Source organism: Parus major, chromosome 3 (genome assembly GCF_001522545.3).
Source record: "Parus major isolate Abel chromosome 3, Parus_major1.1, whole genome shotgun sequence".
Lineage (NCBI taxonomy): Eukaryota > Metazoa > Chordata > Aves > Passeriformes > Paridae > Parus > Parus major.
The window spans coordinates 107,819,607-107,838,988 of record NC_031770.1 but is presented as its reverse complement, the minus strand read 5'-3'; the positions used below and the strand labels follow the sequence as shown (position 1 = coordinate 107,838,988).

Sequence of the window (19,382 nt, the reverse complement as noted above, 5' to 3'; positions counted from 1 at the left end):
CTCACCACTTCTGAGCAGCCTGTAATAGATACCTTGTATGTCTTGTATGCAACATGACCATTAATCTTTCCCAGAAATGCATTTACTTCATATTTTTGAAAAAAAACCAGAATGCCATTATTGACTCATATTGAACTTGCTACTCCCTTCCGCCCCCAGATCTGCTCTGCAGTGCTGCTGGTTAATAGGTTTGTCATTGTGGTGCATTTGCCTTTTTGTTCCAAAGTGTAACACAAAGCACTTTTACTGCATGTCATCTTACTAATGACATGTCAAGCACAATTTCTCTTCCTTGCTAAGTTCGTTCTGAATTCTGACCTATTTCTCCAGGTCTGAAGATTCCACCTTACTGGAAGTAATCTAAAGATTTTATAACTGTGCTTTGTATCGCATCATCCAGGTTACTAAAGGAAGTAGCAACTATTAATTGGCTGAAGATGCGTAAAACGCCTTCCATTTCAATATCAGTAGTGATAGTGAGCAACTTTGTCACACCAAACCCTCATCCATTCATCCTCTATGGCTGTGTTTTATCTTTTCTGTCATAGAATCATAGAATGATTCTGGTTCCAAAGGACCTTAAAAACCTTTAAAAAATCTCATTCCAACAGTCCCTGCCACAGGCAGGAGCACATTCCACTTGACAAAGTTGCTCAAGCCCCATCCAACCTGGTTTTGAACACTTCGAGGCTTGTGGCAGCCACAGTTTCTATGGGCAACCTTTTCTAGTATCTCACCACCCACACAGTAAAGAATTTCTTCTTAATATTTAATCTAAACCTACCCTTTTTTTTTTTTCTCTTGAAAACCTAAAAGCAGAAGTCCATCCATCTCAGCCTGCACCTGAGCCAGAAATGTCCCTGCTGGCATTGGCAGGGAAAGGTAGAGCATCACAAGGGTTAAAAACTGCAACTCACCTGCAGGATTGTTGGCAACATTTTCGGGCCAGTGCTTCTTCTCTTAGGCCCAGCTGCAGTGTTTATGTGCTGCTTAAGGCTGTCCTTCCTCAGAACTTGCACATCATGTAGGTGCTTGTGCAAGAGCTCTGAGTACACAAAAAGTTGAGTGCCCCGTGTAGCATGAAAGTTGCCCCATAAATCCACTCATTGCCAGCAGCACCAGACATTTTATGCATTTGCAAGTAAAAATAAGAGCAAAGAATAGTGTTAAGTGTAATTTTTATTGGGAAACCACCAATTCCTTATACCTTTCAGGAGGAAGAAAGGGAGGCATCCATCAAACTGTCATTACAAATTTGATGCCACAAACCTAAGCTCATGGAGCCGCCAGGAATCTGTAAACCTTTTAAAGGATACGCCTGTTTTTGACATTCAAAATAAAAAATCTTTATAGATTTTTGTGGAAAACACTGATGGGCCAGCAGCTAAATGACATTTTTCAACAGTCAGACAGACTCCACACAAACTGAATAGATGTCCAGTTTTAGAAGGACAGGTAATTACTTTCTGTGCTATGCCCAGGAACAGAAAATACTTGGCCTGTTTTACTTACTGAGTAAGAAAAGATGTTTGAGGGTGGTTGGTTGTTTTTTTATTTTTTTCTCTTTTTCCTAAAGGCTGCTACATCCTGGCTTCTACCTCCATATAGCCTGAGTGTAGGTGCCCTTTATATAACAATAACTTGATACTACTCAAAATACTTGGCGCTGCAAGCAGGGGAGTGGAATGCAGTAAGAACACTTTAGCAGGTCTGAGGGTAAACTCCAGTAGTTTTGGAAGGACAGGACAGAGTTTTCAGTGTGTGTCTCTCATTTACTTGGCATTTGCCGACAATAAGAGCACCAGGATTAACATAGCAGACTCCGTTTATTACACTTGGGTGGATAAAGCAATTATCTGTCTATCACGGCTGTAGTAAATTATGCAACAGCATTAACATGGGTGGATACGTGGATAAATGCTACTCTGCCACAGAGGGTGCTGATACACAAGATAATCCTTCAAGCTGAACTTGTAAAGACTGTTTTCTTTCAGAGTTTAGATCATGTTACCCACCAGTGTAGATTGAAACAGCAACTTTTTTGTTTTTTAACCACGTTTTCAGGTTTCTTTAGCCATCTGAATTGTATTAGCAAGGTTATTTTAGAAATATCCCGCTTTATTCAAGTTTAAACAGTCTGCTTAAAACCTGCTGCATGGATATAAACACAGTAGTTTTCTAACACAGCAAAACAATCTGTTGAAAGATAGCAAACACACACATCCATCCATTATTGCTTAACTGTTGTGTCTTCCATGCCTGAATTCCTGCTGTAACCGCAGCGTTCAGCGTGCAGTGCACTCCTGGTTTTGGGGGTGTAAAACAAAACCAGAAATGAAAATGCACCTATTGATGTCTAGAGAGCAGTGCAGCATCCGAGAGCTCTACACTAGATTTAAACTAAGCGCCTTAAGTCTGTTTTAATGGCTGTGTTTACATCATCCCCCCCCCCTTCTCATTCTTTTAAAGTAATCAGGTTTCACAAGCCTTAAAAAAACCATCCCCTCCTGCCAGCTGGAGGGAAGCCAGTTCAAGGAGACTTTTTTTCTCTCCTCCCCTTTACCCCCTTCTTCACTATGATCTTTACTGCCTGGTGCTGCAGCAAACAAGCAGCAGAAATTGTGGGATATTTGCAGGACAGCTACCTTCTTGGCAGGGGTGGAGGGGGGAACCTTACTCCTCAAAGATTTTGCTGCACTCATGAGGATGATAAATCAGAATGAGGAACTCCTGAGCTTTTTGGGACCGCCCTAGGTCTCCCTCATCCCCGCTTCTGATGAAAAAAGGGGGAGGAGGAGGGGGAGAGTGTAACAGATACCAGCATGCAAAGGGAACTCAGGCAGGGACCGAGACTTGCGTGACAGTCTCTGTTTATATGAGTTGTCTTTAATGTCTCCAAGCAGCCATGCCAGCAATGTTTAGCTGGTTTCCTGGCACACGTGAACACAGATTCCTTTATGTTCATCAAGGATGGATAAAGGTGAAGGCAGAGCATCGTGGTGCAAGGAGGTCCCACCTGCTCCTTCCTTGACCTGACCTGTTTGGGCTGATGATCCTATGGCATGTTGCTCAAATTTGCAGAACAAGCTTCAAAATCCTAATCAGAATCAAAAAGTTTTTCAAAAAGAAAAGAGAAAGGAACAACCCCACCACTGCAGCAAGGAGAGACCTGGTTCATTCACCTCAGTACAGTCAGAGCAGAGGGCTGCATGAGTCCTGCAGCTCCGGGATGAGTTGGAGGGTAGGAGAGAGCTGGTCCAAAAGCAAGTGCACTTGAACCCTTTCCTGTTCAGCCTGTCCTTTCCCTCAAAGCACCGTTTTGGTTTCATTAGTTAAATATTACAATTTTGCTGCTTTAACACACATTTCCCTTTGCATGCCTGGCCAGCTCGGCCCTTGCCACCTGCCCCCATCAGTCTCTCAGCTGCCAGACAAGCAGCCTGGAGCCCCGCTCCAAGGAGGCATTTTTCACCTCTCTGTATAGAGAAATTCTGTGAGCAGGAGGCTCCTTTGCAGCTGTTGCAGTTTGCTGAAAACCCCTGGCCTATGGGTCTACCTTTCAGCTCTTCATGGCCCCCAGCTGAATTTCAGAAAGCACTTTGCATCCTCAAAAGTTTTCGAGTCATTCCCACGGAACACAGGTTATACCCCCATGGGTCATTTCTTCTCACCCTTCCTGCACCTTCCTCCCTCCAGCCTACTCTTTTTGTCCTGTGCTGGGCAGGCCAAGAGGACATTTCCTTTGCTCCCAATAAATCAGTGGGGAGATGACATCGACACCAGAGAGGCTCCACAGGCTTGGCCTCAGCACTGAGGTTCCAACCTCCCTCTGCCTCTGCTCACCCAGAGTAGGAGCCATAGCTCTGGGAAGAGGATAATGTCACTGATTTTCAGGATCTGGATCTGGCCCTTTTGGATCCATACCAGTAGTCTGCAGAGCAGGGGTCAGGGAGGACAGGCTCATTAGGATTTTGGCAAATGGATACACATTAGATCTGTTTCACAGGAGCTGAGTCCCTCCACAGTGTGCATTCGTTGTCTTTATTTATTTCCTTTTCTCTGCAGTAGTTTCAGGTACAGGCCTTAGCTACTTTGGGTAAAAAATATGCCTTTTTTAAGAACAAAAAGAGACAGGGGCTTGTTTTCTGCCTGCGCCTGAGTGACTCCTGTTGGCACGAACAGGGCTCTGTGTACAGTCAGGAGAATGAGCTCCCAGTCTAATGCAAACTGGTGCCCTCAGCTATTTAAAAAACAAACTTTTTTTAGGTTTTTTTTTCATTGAGTGAATTAACTACAGTTACTGCACCTATGTAGCTCCTTGTTTTATGAACTATAAGAACCTTTCCTATGCACAGCCTATGGCCTAATTATGTAATTATGTCTCTTGGGTGGATTATATTTTTCTTCTCATAATTGTGTCTTTACCTAAGAGACTGGAAGGGTTCCAAACTTTTTCCTTTCCTGGGCAAAAATTGTTTGGCTCTTGTGTTTTGGGTTTTTTTCCATGAACTTTGGATTGGGTGCATTCAGTAGGATTTGGTGGGGAGAAACCAGCCCTGGGTGACAATTTGTCACAAGACAAGGGACACAAGAGGGACCCTCATGACTTTCTTCAGAGTTTTTTTCCTTGCAAAAAGCTGATGTGAATCTTCTGGTCTTCTGGTTTATGGCTCCCTTACTTTTACCTCCAGTGCATAGATTGACACTGCTTTGGAGTGACATCTTGCTGCAGTAAAGTATTGTCTGAAATTTGTAACAGAACAGTGAATATTTTTGCTTCATGCTGAATGCTTAGCATTATTCAGTCCCTCCACAACAGCTGTTAGGAAGCCTTAGGCTCAGGTCTCCACTCCTTTACTGTGGCATAAATGTGGGTCCCTTGACTTCAGCTTTATCAGCCTGTAGCTGAATTCAGTCAAGCCCGTATCAGTACCTTTCAGTTACCCCTGATCCACACAACCAAACAGGATGAAATGCAGGTAGGCCTGCAAAGAGAATTTAAGGAGAATTTGTGATGAAATTCAGAAGACAGGCAGCTTGTCTTTTTTTGTAGTGTGAAATTGTCTTCTACAATGTACAGTGGAATGCTGCTGGTGTTCCATTAAAAGCGAAAAAATCAGATCACTTGTCTCAAAGACATATCAGGTTAGTAGGAAAAAATGTGCCCATTCTTCACCTTTTTAAAGCACTTCACCTTTGGAGAGCAGTGGGAATGATCAAAACTTGGGTTCTTGATCTCTGCTGTGTTTCCCTTGGAGTCAAGAGACAGAGGTGCACAGACTAAAAATTCATGAAACAGGTGATTCTTCTTCTTTCTTCCACCCCTTAACCTGAAGAAAAATCTCTTTTCCAGTGGGTTCACTGCACCCAGAGCTGTAGAAATTCTTGGTTACTAGCCCTGGAGTTCAAAGAATTTTTGTCTGCCTTTTCCAGCTGTAGTCACTCCATGGAATGACTCCAAACTTCACTATATGGTGCTGAGTGCACTCATGACATAGAGCAAACAGAAGCCATGGTGGCATTTCACAATGGGTCATCACCTTCCATTCTGCTTGGGATGTCCCAGGAAATGTGTCTCCAGCAGGTGAGAGCCCAGGCTCTTACTGCCATCACCCTTCTGCCATCCCTTGGCTCTTTTATGGAGACACCTGACTCCCACGATACTTCTTCTTGTTAAGGCAGAAGCAGAAAAAGATAGAACTGGGTGATGACTGAAAATAGCTAACCCAGTGGAGACTGATAAAAGCATCTGCTGAAAATCTGGTAACCAGATCTCCTGGGTACCAGAGAAAAAAAAAAACCACACAAAAAAGCTGGTGGGTGGTGTACACGGTACAAAGAAAGGGAGTCCCTGAGTGTCAGCATCTGGCAAGGCCACGTGTAGCATAATCTGATTAGTTTTCAGTTCCACACCCACAAGCTGAAAGATAAAAACGCACACCCCTCCTCCCTGAGGAGGTAAAAATCTTCAAGCATCAACACCACATTTACATTCTGCAAGTCAGCCTCTTCCACAGTCCAATTTACATCTTGCCTTCTCCAGCAGAGCAGTGGAAGTTCAGTGATGAGAGACGAGCTCACGTCCCTTTCCAGTTACCACATCCAGCAGACTCGAGATTGCCTTGCTTTGATCTGGGAGACAGCCCTTTGCTTAGCTTAAACTGAAATGATTAAGCTGGAGATGAAGGCTCCTCACATCTTCTGCCATGCCTGGGATGTGATAATTGAACATCAGCTTCCATGGGCCACACAAACATGTTCTGAGGCTGTGCTGGGCTGGCGAGCAGAAGCAGCAGCAGAGGCTGGCTGCAGTTTTCACTGACCTTATAGCACTGATTTCTGGTTTGATTCATGTAAAATGGCAAAAATTGACACTGGAGAGGATTAATGCCAATGTTTCTGTTTCCAGAAACTTATACTCAGGTCGGTGTTTGGCTTGAAACAGCTGAGTAGCAGTGAAAGATCAGAATATTTCTTGTTATTTTGGAGCAAACACTGGATTTCTGATATCCAGCATGTTTTGTATTGTGCCAGCAGACAAATCAGAACAGCTTGTTTAGCTCTTGACTGTGAACTCTCAGTTTTTCTCATCTCTTTCCCATCTCCTCACTTGTAACCTGATCTTTTCCAGTGGCCACTGGGTCCCATCCTTAGTCAGAGACTCATGTGTCAGCTTTCATTTATTTTTGACAATATTTTACATCCAAGACTGCTAATTTCCACAAGAATTTTTTCTCCCTCCAAGCCAAATCCATTCTACAAACTCATCTTTGCCACAGAGCAAGGAGCACTAAATGCAGTGTTACAGGTATTGGGGTAGCTGTTACACTGTTTTATTCTACTCTTCATATAGCTTTTATATTGCTTTTTCATGTACTCAGTGCTGCAGCAGATCATGGATTCTCCCTCAGCTATCCACACTTGCTACCCTAATCTTTTTTCCTGAAATAAAATTACGCCTCAGTACTGAGACTGAGGAATACAGCTTTTCTTAGCACACTCCCCTGGGATCAGGAATTTCTCTGTCAACGGACACATATATCAATGAGAGATGAAAAGCAGCTTGTGGAATGAGTTTTAAACATGTATCACATATTTCATTGCTGCTTATGCGCTACTCAGAAGGTCTTTTTAAAGTGTTTTCAGTCCATACCTCATGGCTCCTCCATACTTAACAGGATTTTTTTTTTCCCCACACAGAAATCAAGGCAGAACATTTATTTAAGTTGCCCACACGCCTTTGTGAGCACCTCCTGAATACAAAGGTTTTGTTGAGTTTCCTGCTTACTTTCAGTGTGAGCACGTCTCAGCCTTTATCAAAGCAGGGTAACCCCCAACATGCAAAGCTGCACTGTCATCTCGTCTCCCTGGGATATTTCACTCGGGGACTGCGGATCCTTCTGTGGATCCCTTTGTCACAACATGACTCCGTGTTGCAACCCTAAATTTTAAATGTCCAGAAGGGGAAGGCAAGGCTGCCTTTGGCCCCTTGCTGGTTTCTGGGGACTTGCAGTTCCATTGATGCCTGGGGTCTTCCAGATGTGCATAGAGCTCTCTCTTCCTTACTCTTTTCTTTTTCTTTTTTATTTTTGGGCGGGTGGGGGGGAAGTGGCAACACCCAAACCCACACATCTATAGATCATTTCAGTTCCACCAGATGTGGAAATATTTTTTGTTGTTCCTGTATGCCCCTTCTTTCCTTTTTTTTTTTTTTTTTTTTCCCTGCTCTGTTATCCAGAGCTCTGCTATAATGCACATAATTAAGTATAAACTCTCATCTAACAAAGCTATGTATGATCAAACAGAATGTGATGGAAACAAGGCTGGGGGTTATCTGGCACAGGTTAGTGCAGGAGTGGTGGTGACCTGTGTAATAAATTATTTATCCAGTTACCTGAGGACCATTGAAATAGATTATGCACCAGTTTGTTAGTGGTTCTTTAGTTAAAAGGTCACTACATGAACATAGCACAGCGTTTTTTCTACAGAAATCCTAAATAAAATTCACTTTGGGAGTGAATTCATTCCCAGCTAAAATCAGCTCTGGTATGTGAGACTGGAGATGGGGCTGACACATTTGCCTTATTTTGAGATTTCACAGAATCCCAGAATGGTATAGGTTGAAAGGGGACTTAAAGATCATCTTGTTCCAACCCTCTGCCATGGGCAGGGACACCTTCCACTATCCCAGGTTGCTCAATTTGCCAAAGCATGGTCAGGAATGAACAGAAGAGAAAAGGGGAGAAAGTAGAAGTCTAAAAAACAGAGTGGAAAATATGACTGGCAAAGGGAAAAGCAAATACATAAAAATTATGAAGGAAAAGAAGAGGGAGAAATCCCAAGAGAATACTGTTTGCATGTGTATGTGAAAGCAATTTCTTCAGATTTAGCAGCATCCAACTTGTACAAATCTGAGTTTAAATGGATTTGGAATATAGTGCTGAAGACTAGAGCTTGGATGTAGCCCTGTTAATCAAGCTGCTGTTGTGGAGTTTTTACAAGCCCACCAAAAATCATTCCCTATTTAGAGTGGTTGACACTTTCTGAAGAGAGGAGTAGGCACTCATGGCAGCTCTAACATGGAGCAGCACTTTCTCCCTAATGAGAAGTCTCCCACCTACCCTGTGCTTTTAGACTGACTCATTATGGGGGAGAAAACCCAGACTTCAAAGTACCAAATTATGGGTCAACTAATTAATTTTTTAAAATTGCTAGAGAAGTTTCTCCAAAGTTAAATCCCATCAACTTTTCTCTCATCTCCCAACCTGAATCCTTCTCTGTGCAGAGCTATGATTTCTCTGAATCCAGTTTGAATTTATTTAGTTTGGATATTGCATTGCCTCTGTGTCATGTTGGCACTGTGGTATCAATTAGATGGTGTGAACCATCTCAGGACTGTGGTGAGAATTACTATTAAAGAGTATCTTTTCTAGCACTGGTAGCATGATAGCTCAATCTCAAGATTCAGTGGCCTCATTTCTGCTTCTAAAATGAATTAAACAGTATTGGAATGGGTTCTATGGCCCAGAGATAGATAGGAAAATCTTCCCATGACTGCAGAGCTGAATTCTTCTAGACTCCAGACAGATGGCTACATTCATACTGCTGAGGGACAACACAGACTATCTCAAGCCACTGGTGATTATTTGGAAGTCTGCAAGCCAAATCCTACCAGGGACCCTTCCAATTTTTAAAAGCATTAAAATATTCCCCCCCCAGTTATTGCTTGTGCCAGTGCCCCAGAACTGCTTATAGGGGTGGAGCCAGATGTGGTTCTGGGTTGAAATCAAGGGGGCTGGGCCCCTCTTTTAGCTCTGCCAGAAGCTTTTTGCGTGACCTTGATCTGTAACTTAGGGTAAGCTTCATTCCATTTAACATTGACTAATGGCGAGGGTGTCTAATTAAACCAGTCATGTGTGCTCCCTCTCTGATCAGAGAAGGAAGAGAAAGCAAATTCAGGAGGTGAATCATGCCATTTTAAGGCGAGTGTCAGAGACAAATGAGATTAATTGCCCTCTGGAAGTAGCTATTTCTTTCCATTAACCGAAGAGGAAGTCTACATTAGAAGAGTTTAGACTAGATGCCTGATTTATGAATGGCTGAAGTTAAGTAAAATTAGTCCTGTCCTTAATCTCCATGCATGCCTGTTTCTCTGTGTGCTGAATGACAGAAGTAACACCTTCTGCACCTCACAGTTGGAGGCACCATTGGAAAAGAACCATCCTTCAGAAAGAAATTAAACCTAGGAGCAAAAATGCAGTCATTAGAGAAGCAAAGCTCTTGCTTATGAAACATCTAAATGACAACATGAGCAGGACCATTGGGGGCATCCCACTGCTTTTGCCATTTTGCCCCTTCATATTTTGACAGCAAAACACCCCTAAATGAGTATTCCAAGTGTGTCCAGAGGCAGCTGTCCTGTTTTGGGTGAGTGCAATAGGAGCACTGAGGAAGGCTGACCATGCAAGGGTGTGTAGGACCCAATCCTGGCCTGCAGCCTTGGAGGTTTTCCTTGGATACTGCTCTTCTCAACTGACAGGGACTAATTACTTTTTGGAAAATCTCCCAGAGGAATGAAAGCTAATGACTGACTATAACAGAGTTAAAGAAAAAAAAAAAAAAAGGGAGAAGAAAAGCTTGCATTTTCTTAGATTTTCTTAGCACAAATCCACAACATATAAACCAGGCATGGAGTAATTGTCCCAGATGATAAGTTGTATGTACATATGAGGCTGCTTTTCGAAGGGAAAGTTTGCCTCTTTAATTACATTGGGTAGTTAAAGCAGGGAAAAAAAAAAAAGAAAAAAAAAGTAAAAAAAAACTTGTGTGGGTGTCCTGATAAGTGCTTATTTTGATCCAAATTGTAACATGCTACATGTGTATGGGCACAGCTGTGCTTCACAAGGCTTTCACCAGCACAACCATGTCCAAAACACAACCCCTTCACAATGTCTCTGTGGTATTGGGGGTAGCTGAGATACCTGTAAATCCATTAAATCTAATAACAGGTCCTTAGAGACCATTTTGGGGTTTTTTTTGGGGGGTGTGTTAAATTACTAAATCTTGTTATTAACGCTTTTATTTTATGATTTGCTGTTTCCAGGGCACAGACAGAAGCTTGATGACTCTAAACCTAGTTTGTTCTCTGAACGCCTCAGTGATTTAGGGCGCATTCCTCATCCCAGTATGAGAGTAGGGGTCCCGACCCAGAGCCCACGGCCCTCTCTGAACTCTGCACCAAGTCCTTTTAATCCACAAGGACAGAGTCAGATTACAGGTAAGAGACAGAACCATAGGTTTGACTTGCACAGGCATTGGTAGTAATTGCTTATGGATATTTGTGTCTCAGCTGCAGTCAAAGAGGCTGTTACGGAGTGGGGGATGTTCTCCAAGCAAAGCTAGGTGGGAAGTAGATTTTTCTATAGTGCTTGAAGCTGAAAATGTCTTTTCTTTTTCCTTTTTCTTTTTTTTTTTTTTTAATATCTTTTTGCCATAAATCTAAAATAGTCAATCCAGGTCATTTGAATAGGGATCTGGTGAAATTCTAACTGCCACGTTGCTCTGCCTTCTCCATGTTGCAGCAGTACCTTTAGTATACAATAGAATGAACATTTTTATTCAGCCTTGTTATTTTGCACTCATGTTAAGGAAAGCAGCCAGCACTTAATGGTCTTTTTATCAGAATAATAATACAATCTTCTCTCATGGTGGTTCCCTTCTACCACCAGTGCTGACCATGGTTACAATAAACGAACTGGGTTATGGAGAAATCTCCAAAGGTTGCTCATGAGGGTTGTATGCAACATTTATGATTGCATGCTGAGAGACAGATTTCATTGTGCTGAGAGAAATCATAAAGCACCCACCATGTGTCACACATTAGAAAGCTGAAATAAGATGTTTAACTGCAGCTATGCCAGAAGTTTGCAGCAAAACTGAAGCCTACAAAATAAACCAAGGTTGTTTTTTCTAAAGTCAGAGCTGGTTAATTTTTCAAAAGAGTTTCAAAACAACTTCTATCTAACTTTGGGCATTTCTAGATTCTAAATTTGTGCTGACGTGTTCGAGTCTATCCAGGATGTAAAGAGGTGTTACCCCTGAACCAATTGTTAGAATTCTTGAAGAACTTCACCTAGATGCAAGTCTGTCAACAAAGCTCTTGGCTCAATTCCCTAGACCTATTTAATACTCACTTCTGCTGCTACAGTTGCATCCACAGCAGAGTTCTTTGCCAGCATTGTACACCAGCATTCTTTTCCTGGTAAAGCACTCCTAGTATAGACATAGTCTTTGAGTCAACCTAGGAAGATTTCTAGTTTCATGTTTCAAGTGGTTTTGACATGATACCAGCTGAAACTCAGTGGTTTTAACAAAGTGTTGTGGCTTTCTTCTTCTTTCTTTTCCTTCTTTTTTTAAGTTCAACCGGTTTATTAATTTGCAGTAAGAAAGAGAAGTGAGTTAATTTGAACCCAAAGTGTTCAAGGAATTTCAACAAAAAAACTGTTCCCATGAGCTGTGGCAAAGTTCTCCTAGATCTAGAAATCTAGCTTTAAGTAGTGTAAAATGTTTATAATATATTAAATGCGTTGATTGTACCCATTACATGCTACCTGCTTCCCCCCAGCTTCCCAGAGCAGGTTTTTTTGGCTAGGCTTCATGTTTTGTTCATTGGACATGTGAAGTCAGGGGTCTCATGCATATAATTTTCTGGGTAAGAACTGCTGAACTAAAACACAGCATTTTTTTCTAACCTAGTCTTCTGTCTGGCAGTGTTTGTAGACATAGTTCCCAAGAAATCCAGGCTATAAGCAGTTTTTTTTCCTTCTTCCTTGTGCCTCCATAGTTTACCTATTGTGCAATACTATATCTAGGAACGAAAGAGGGTGAAATTCTTCCTGACCCCATCTGGTGATCAGCTTATGCCCTGAAGCACAAGAACTGAGATCCCCTTGTAATTTTCTTCCTAACTAAGTGTAACCTCATATGCTGCTCTCCTTCACATAAATGCCTCCTGTAGAAAATGTTCTGCTGGCTTTGATTAATAGACTACTTCTCTGCCTCGTTATGAGGCAGCAGCAGCATTTACAGATCTGGGAGATGAAAACTTCAGATGAGCTTTCAGTAAGCCTGACTGGAAACAAAGCTGTGTGGCATTCCCTGCCTTCTCTGCAAATTTAAGGCAGCAGTTCAAAGCACCAGCTGAGACTTCATCAAGAGAGGGAAGATGCGGTGCTGGTAGGGTAGAGGGAAGTGAACTGAGCTGAGGGATGCAGGCTGGATTTCCCATTTCTTGTAGATTATGTGCTTTTATTGTTGGACAAATTCAAGGTTATAGGATACATTAGAATCCAAATTGCTCTCATTTTCCTCAAAATGGTGAGGACTCTGTAGTGCATAAGTGGTCTAATACAGTATTTCTAATGTTGTTTCACACTCTTGCCCCCTCAGTTTTGAAAAGTACAACAGCCAGCTCTCCATTTGCTCTCTGGTGGCCATCCTATTTAATTAGGTGATTGGTATGAGCATGTTACATGGATGCAAGCTCTGGGAATTGCAGTGGCTTTCCACCATGTTTTTGGGTGCTCTTCAGGACCTTGACTGTAATCTGTAAAGCTCAACATGCTCTGATGCTCCACCAAAGTGCTGGGATGCTTTTTGGCAATCTGTCCCTATTCTGAGATCCTTCTTGTGGGATGAATGGGTACTCTTTGGTGCACAAACCATGTCAAGGACAGATAGAAGTGATGCCATGGGCGAGGAACCCTTTGATCGGGTGTTGGGTGGGAAATTGCTGAACATCCCCCTGCTCAGTGTGGTGATAGGGAGTGAGGTGCTTGAGCTGTCCTTCAACAGCAGTTTCCTTGTTGTAGTGGAATGCCACTGGCTTCTTAACATAAGCGCTGCCTTGGGTATACGTTAAAAAGGGAATAGACCCTTCTGTCTGAAAACCGGGATTTTTTAATTACCTTTATTAGAATTAACTAAGCATTCCTTTAGAAATACCATGGTTTCATTATCTCTTTACCTAGTTATTATTTAGGGAAAATAATAAATTTCTAATAACTGGAACAGTAAATACTGGTTTTGTACCTAAAATCCATATTATTGCTAGTAAGCACATAAACATTTTGCTTCGTTCCACTTGAGGCCTTGCATAGCTATTGCATGATTAAACAGACATATTATTTAAAGCCTGGCTCACCCACACCTGAGTCTGAAAGAACTCAGCACTTTAGGGTTCACTCTTATATTTCTTTTCTCTGCCTAGGTTGTGTTTATTTTCCTGGAGTATCAGAGTACAGGTTGTACAAATCACAGCACAGTCCTTAACCTACCACAGGACTGGGCTGTGGCAGGACACGGCACAGAGTTGCCCTTATTCAACATGGCATTTTAACTAGGATTCAGCAAAAGCTACATCGAAGGGTGATTAAAAAACAAATGGTCCAATAAGCAGCTGCCTTTGCTGAGGCAGTGCAGATCCAATTTGAACCCTGCTTGCTGCCCGTAAATCAGGAATCCTGTCCATTCACATTTGGTCACTGGTATATTTGCTTTTTTATTTTTTTCTCCTTTCCCTAACGGGCTCGTGCAACTTGTTCACATATCCGATTACATTCCCGGTCAGACACTGAGCTGTTGCATCAGTGTTCCAGTATGAGACGAGGAAAACTTGGGGTTTTTTTAAGATGCAACTGATGAGGATTAGCTTCTGTAGGCCAGGAAAAGCCATGGGTGTAATGGCAGGAATGTGGTCGGTGTGAGGACCCCATCGGCTGGGCTGCAGGGACAGCAAAGTGGGAGTTAAGTGAGGTTTCATGCTCCATCACCACTGTGGCACTGGCTGATCTATAGGCAACCTGTGACTTTCATCACTGAAATAACAGCCCTCAAAGGCAAGTCCTGTGAAACCTTCACTTTTTTCCTTTTCCTCTTCCCCTTCTCCATGCACTTCAGGGATGTTATGCTTCCATTTCTCATCATTTTTTAAGCAGATTTAAAGTCTTCAGAGCTGGCTTAAGAGGAAGGTAGCAAGGGGATACATCTTCACTGGCAGACAGGGACTGATTTCAGGGACAGTGCAAACTGAATCTGCAGCCTGCTGTATTTTGTGCAAATTGATTGCATCCTCTGGTTGACTGGCAAGTTGCCACTGTGGACCTCTATTTCATAAAACTTGTGCCCCTCTTATTATTCGTTTAACTTTATTTCCCTCTACCCCCCTTTTAAAACTTAGCTGCCCACTGGCATGAATCATTGAGTTTATCTTTTTTTTTTTTTCATTTCAAAAACGTGGCTCTTGGAGGGATGGGAGGAGAAATGGATTTAGAGGTTCTTCAGGCCAAAATCTGGTATCAATTACTTTTCTGTACATCGGGGTGTTACTCCACTGGATTTGACTTTGTTGATTGAGCTGGGCAATTCAGATGAAGCCCTGGGCTTTTAAAGATGCGTAAGAAAGGGTTAGAGAAGAGAAGAAGATTGTGTTTTGCTGTTGTTGTTTTGCTGAGGGGGTTAGTGTTACAACAATAGTTGGGTTACTCATGCAGAAAGTCATCTTGGCTTTGTTAAGATCAGAAGTGAGGATATTTTCTCTAAGTGTTTACCAGAGATAGCTCCAGACAGCTTGTTTTTTACTATTGGCAGTAGCACTAATCCAACCAGCAGCAGCCAGAGCTAGAGCTGATGGCTGGGTTTAAATGAGAGCGTGGTGCATGTGATGTCTGGGTATTATAGACAGTAGAGCAAGGAGCTGCCAGCCTGTGATCATGCTCTCCTCATGTCACTCAGCTTGGAAAAAGGGGGACTGTTTTATTTTTTCTTATAGAAAATCAGTGTGCTTCACACCTCAACGCCAAAGTAGTGGAAAAACTTGTTCTTCAGGGATTTTTGCAGGTTTTTTCTTCTCTCCATTGACACTTCAGAACATGGAAGGTGTCCCTCACCATGTCAGGGGGTTGGAACTAGATGATCTTCAAGGTTCCTTCCAACCCAAACTGCTGTATGACCCTATGATGATTTCTGTTGGAAGAAGAGAAGTTGTGATACTGGAAAGCCAATGTCACTGGTGGGAGAATGGGTCACTAGGGCTTTTTCATTCTTTCCTTTATAATTTTTGTTTTATGTGGTGCATCTACTCTTGGACTAATTTTTAAAGACTCTTATTGTCCATTAAGCATCAATATCCACCGACCATTTGATGCATTCGGTCAGAGACAACAATGGTCAAGAACCCTGTCTGTGTCCCATGACTATAAATGTGACAGCAAAACCTAGACACAAAACAATACGCAATAGTCAATATTTCCTGCTTTGTGGAGGTTCACCTGGAAGTGAAAACAGGATGGAGCTGTTTGTGCATTAGTTTAGGCCTCGCCCTGCTGATTTGTTTCAGCTGAACTGTGCCCAGGCTGTCTCAGCGTACCCACAATATGCCCTGCTGTGAAGGAATACGCTGAGAGCCGCACTTCCCCTCACACCCACGCAGGCAGAACAGAAATGTTTACAAAAGGAGGACTGCTCTTAGTAATCACTCCAAAGTTTTTGAGTGTAAATGCCAGCTCAGAGTGGCCCTCTGGCTCCTTCACTGCTGTTGAATGCTCTGTTAGCCCTCCCCATGGCTGCCATATGGGAATGCGGGTGGCTTTCTCCTGGAAAGTTCATTTTATTTTTATATTAAGTATGTTTTCTTGTTTTGGAGGGATTCCTTTAGGGAGGAATCCCTATGCACTCTTCCTCAGAGCTTTAAGGTTTCTCATCTGTTCTGTCTTTTTGTGGTGGGGAGATGTGCTGTGCCTGCAGAGCACGTGGTGCTTTGGGTGATGGTGCAAAGTCCCTGGTTTGCAGGGATCATGTGGGCATGTGGAAGCACACCAGCCAGAGACAGTAGGGAAGCTGGCCTGTGGTGTAGGAGGCCAAGGAAAACCTCTCACAGATCACCTTATAGCTTCTTCCCCAATAGTATGTGTTAAACAGTCATCCCACCTCTTCTAGGCCAGTGAAAGGAGGAGGTGACCCTCCTTTCACGTGTTTCCCTCACACGTGGATCTGTGTGGATCTGCCCTGGAAGTGCTGTTGTGACAGCTGGCACATCTTGTGGTGCCCCCAGCACCCTCCTTCCCTCAGAAGGTTTGATGGTGTGTGGAAGAGATTGTCTGGTGGGCCTCAGTGGCCAAAGTCACTGCTCCAACACCATTGCAGGGACCATCTCCATGTGAACCAGAGGGTGCCACATGAGCTGCCTGTCCATCTTCAGGGACTATCTGGGGCAGCCTTGGGCTCTGCCTTGTGGAATTTTTCACTGAATTGGGCAATGCTGCTGAGCAGTGATGTTTGCCCTGTGGGCTCACACGTCACCTTTGACTTGGCAAGGCGATGGTGTTTCACCACTCTCTTCTCTCACGTCCATGCAAACCTTGACCGCCATCAGGCAGCAGGGGTTGGCTTTAGGGCATTTGCTCTGGGATCTGGTGAAACTTGTATTTTCACTTTCTAGTTTCCTAACGGGTCAAAGATACCTTGAGCCAGTCAGCCCCAGGGCAGTATTTCCCACCCTGCCTCGACCGTGACCTCAGCCATGCCTTGGTGTGGAGGAATCACAGTAACCCTCTGGCCTGAGGTACTGTGACCTTCTCCTCAGTCACTGAGCTCTGATGAATCATCTAATGTTCAATTTGGTTAGATTTTCCTCTTCATTATTTCCTGTTCTCTGGGAAGACTGATATATTTGAGGTAGATGTTGAAAGACTATATGATATGTTTTGGGGTCAAGTGATGGTCCATCTGGCCCCATATGCTTCTTCTGGCAGTGCAGTATGAGATGCTGTTTTGAAATACCACATGAGCCTTTGAAAGACCACCTTTTGCTATTCATCATTCTTGCATCCACACAGACATTCACAGTTGCTGGATTAAGGGTGTTAAGTGCAAAACCAAGTCTAGCATGGCTGTTCAAAGTGATGAGAGTGCCAGAGATGCGCAAGAAATTCTTGTGCCATGAGGATTACACTACCAGGAGTGGCATGAGCCTCCAGAAAGGCACCTTTTTTTCTGAGTTTTCCACCTTCTTAGGCCAAAATAATGTAAAAACATCCTCTACTATGATTTTTTCCCCAGCCTTTACCTGCTATGTTATTTCCTCCTAGCATTGGAGCTGACATAAACCCAAAACTTTAGGGGCCCTGTTTTTGATTCAGAAGCAGAGATTGACCCAAGGTCTTGGAGTTTGAGGGATCTTGGATGTGAGACTGTGCTCCTAACACACCATTAATTTTAAGATTGTTTTTCCAGCAAGCCTAGGCTTTCTGTTCCCACTTGAAGATCATTTACCATTGACTGTATGGTGAATTATTGTAGTGGAATGAGGCAGAGAAATATGTCAATATCAGATGTAACAATGAGCAGTCAGTCAGATTTGAACCTGTGCCAATCTATACAACCCTGGCTTCGAAATTGTTAAAACAAAGAAGTTCATTACATTTAATGATCAAGTGTCCTTTGGATTTCTGAAAAGTGTATGTTAACCATTTATATTACTTAGCTCTAATATAAATTACAAACTCCAGGAAAATCCTCTTAAAATTAAATTGGAAGGTTGTTTTTTTTTTATATATATATATATATATATGTATATATATATACACACACACATATATATATATATATATATATATAGTTATTTTGCTTCAAGGAAGTATCTGCTTTCCAGACATTTCTTCAAACAAATCATGTCTGAAGAGAAATAATAAACAAGAAGTAGCTGAAACTACAAGGTTTTGCTGTGTGGAAGAGCAGGGAAAGGAGTGAAAAAAAGGAAAAGAAGTTGAATTTCCTGAAAAAGAGCCTTTGCTTATGCCATGTGGCTGTCACATTGCTGTCTGCAAAGCAGGGCTTTAGCACAGTGTTCTGATAGAGGAGGTTCTCCAAGCTGAATAGACTTGATGTGCTTCCCTGAAAATACTGGGCAGGATTTGAAGGGGTGTGCAGGATTTCTCTGAGCTGGTTCAGAGATAGTTTTCTGTTTATTGTGCACTGCCTCAAACAAACTTCGGGGTTGAAAGTGCTTTGTTTTTGTCTATGTAAGGAAATAAAAATCATAATTTACAAGGTATTCAGCGGTATCTTTATCACCAGATATTAACTGAGAGCATCTGGTTTATAAATCCAAACATCAGTGAGTAAAACAAGGTCTCCTTCTACCAGTGCTTCAGCAAAAATTGAACTGTGATTATCCTAAAAATCATTTCCTCCATAGTGAGCTATTGCTAATACATTGAAAGGTATCATTAGCTTCTGATAATTATCCCAAGTCACTTGTTTTCATATGTTGTAATTGAGGGTACTGTAACTAATTGGGCCGACATTCAAATGTGACTTTTTTTGACAGATGCTGATAAGATTAATGACATTTTTTTCTCCTTGGCTAGTATTTGCAGCACTGAAAACACTATTGTGTGATGTTTGAACTGGATAACAGCTGGCCAGGCATGCCAAGTGCTGACTTTAGAGTCTACCCACCTCTGAAGGAAACAGCCTTAGGTTGTGCCAGGGAAGATTTAGATTGGATTTTATGCAAATTTTCTTCACTGAAAGGTTGCTCAGACTTTGGAACAGGCTGTCCAGGGAAGTGGTGGAGTCACCATCCCTGAAAGTGTTTAAAAAACCTGTAGCTGTGACGTTTAGGGATGCAGTTTAGCAGTGGACCTGGCAGTGCTGGACTCAGCAGTCTTAGAGGTGTTTTCCAGCTATAATGATCCATGATTCCATGAAGTCCACCTCCTGAGATGTGGCTCATCCATGTTGTCTGCTTCTCTTTCTGATTCCTTGAGGACTGGCAACTCTTGGTATAACATGTTGGAAGAAGACACCAGGAGTTTGCATCA

At 42.6% G+C, this 19,382-nt stretch overlaps 1 protein-coding gene across 4 annotated transcripts in view; it reads left to right on the top strand.

Annotated features, from left to right (window-relative positions):
- Positions 1-19,382, top strand: part of RUNX2 (RUNX family transcription factor 2) — a 157,652-nt gene that overhangs the window by 43,732 nt on the left and 94,538 nt on the right. For 2 of the 4 annotated variants that reach the window (XM_033513101.1, XM_033513103.1), the window contains exon 4: positions 10,604-10,777. The exons of the other annotated variants lie outside the window; for them this stretch is intronic. In XM_033513101.1, the coding sequence (XP_033368992.1) occupies positions 10,604-10,777 (174 nt within the window). The remainder of the gene's footprint in view (positions 1-10,603; positions 10,778-19,382) is intronic. 4 annotated transcript variants of the gene reach the window in all.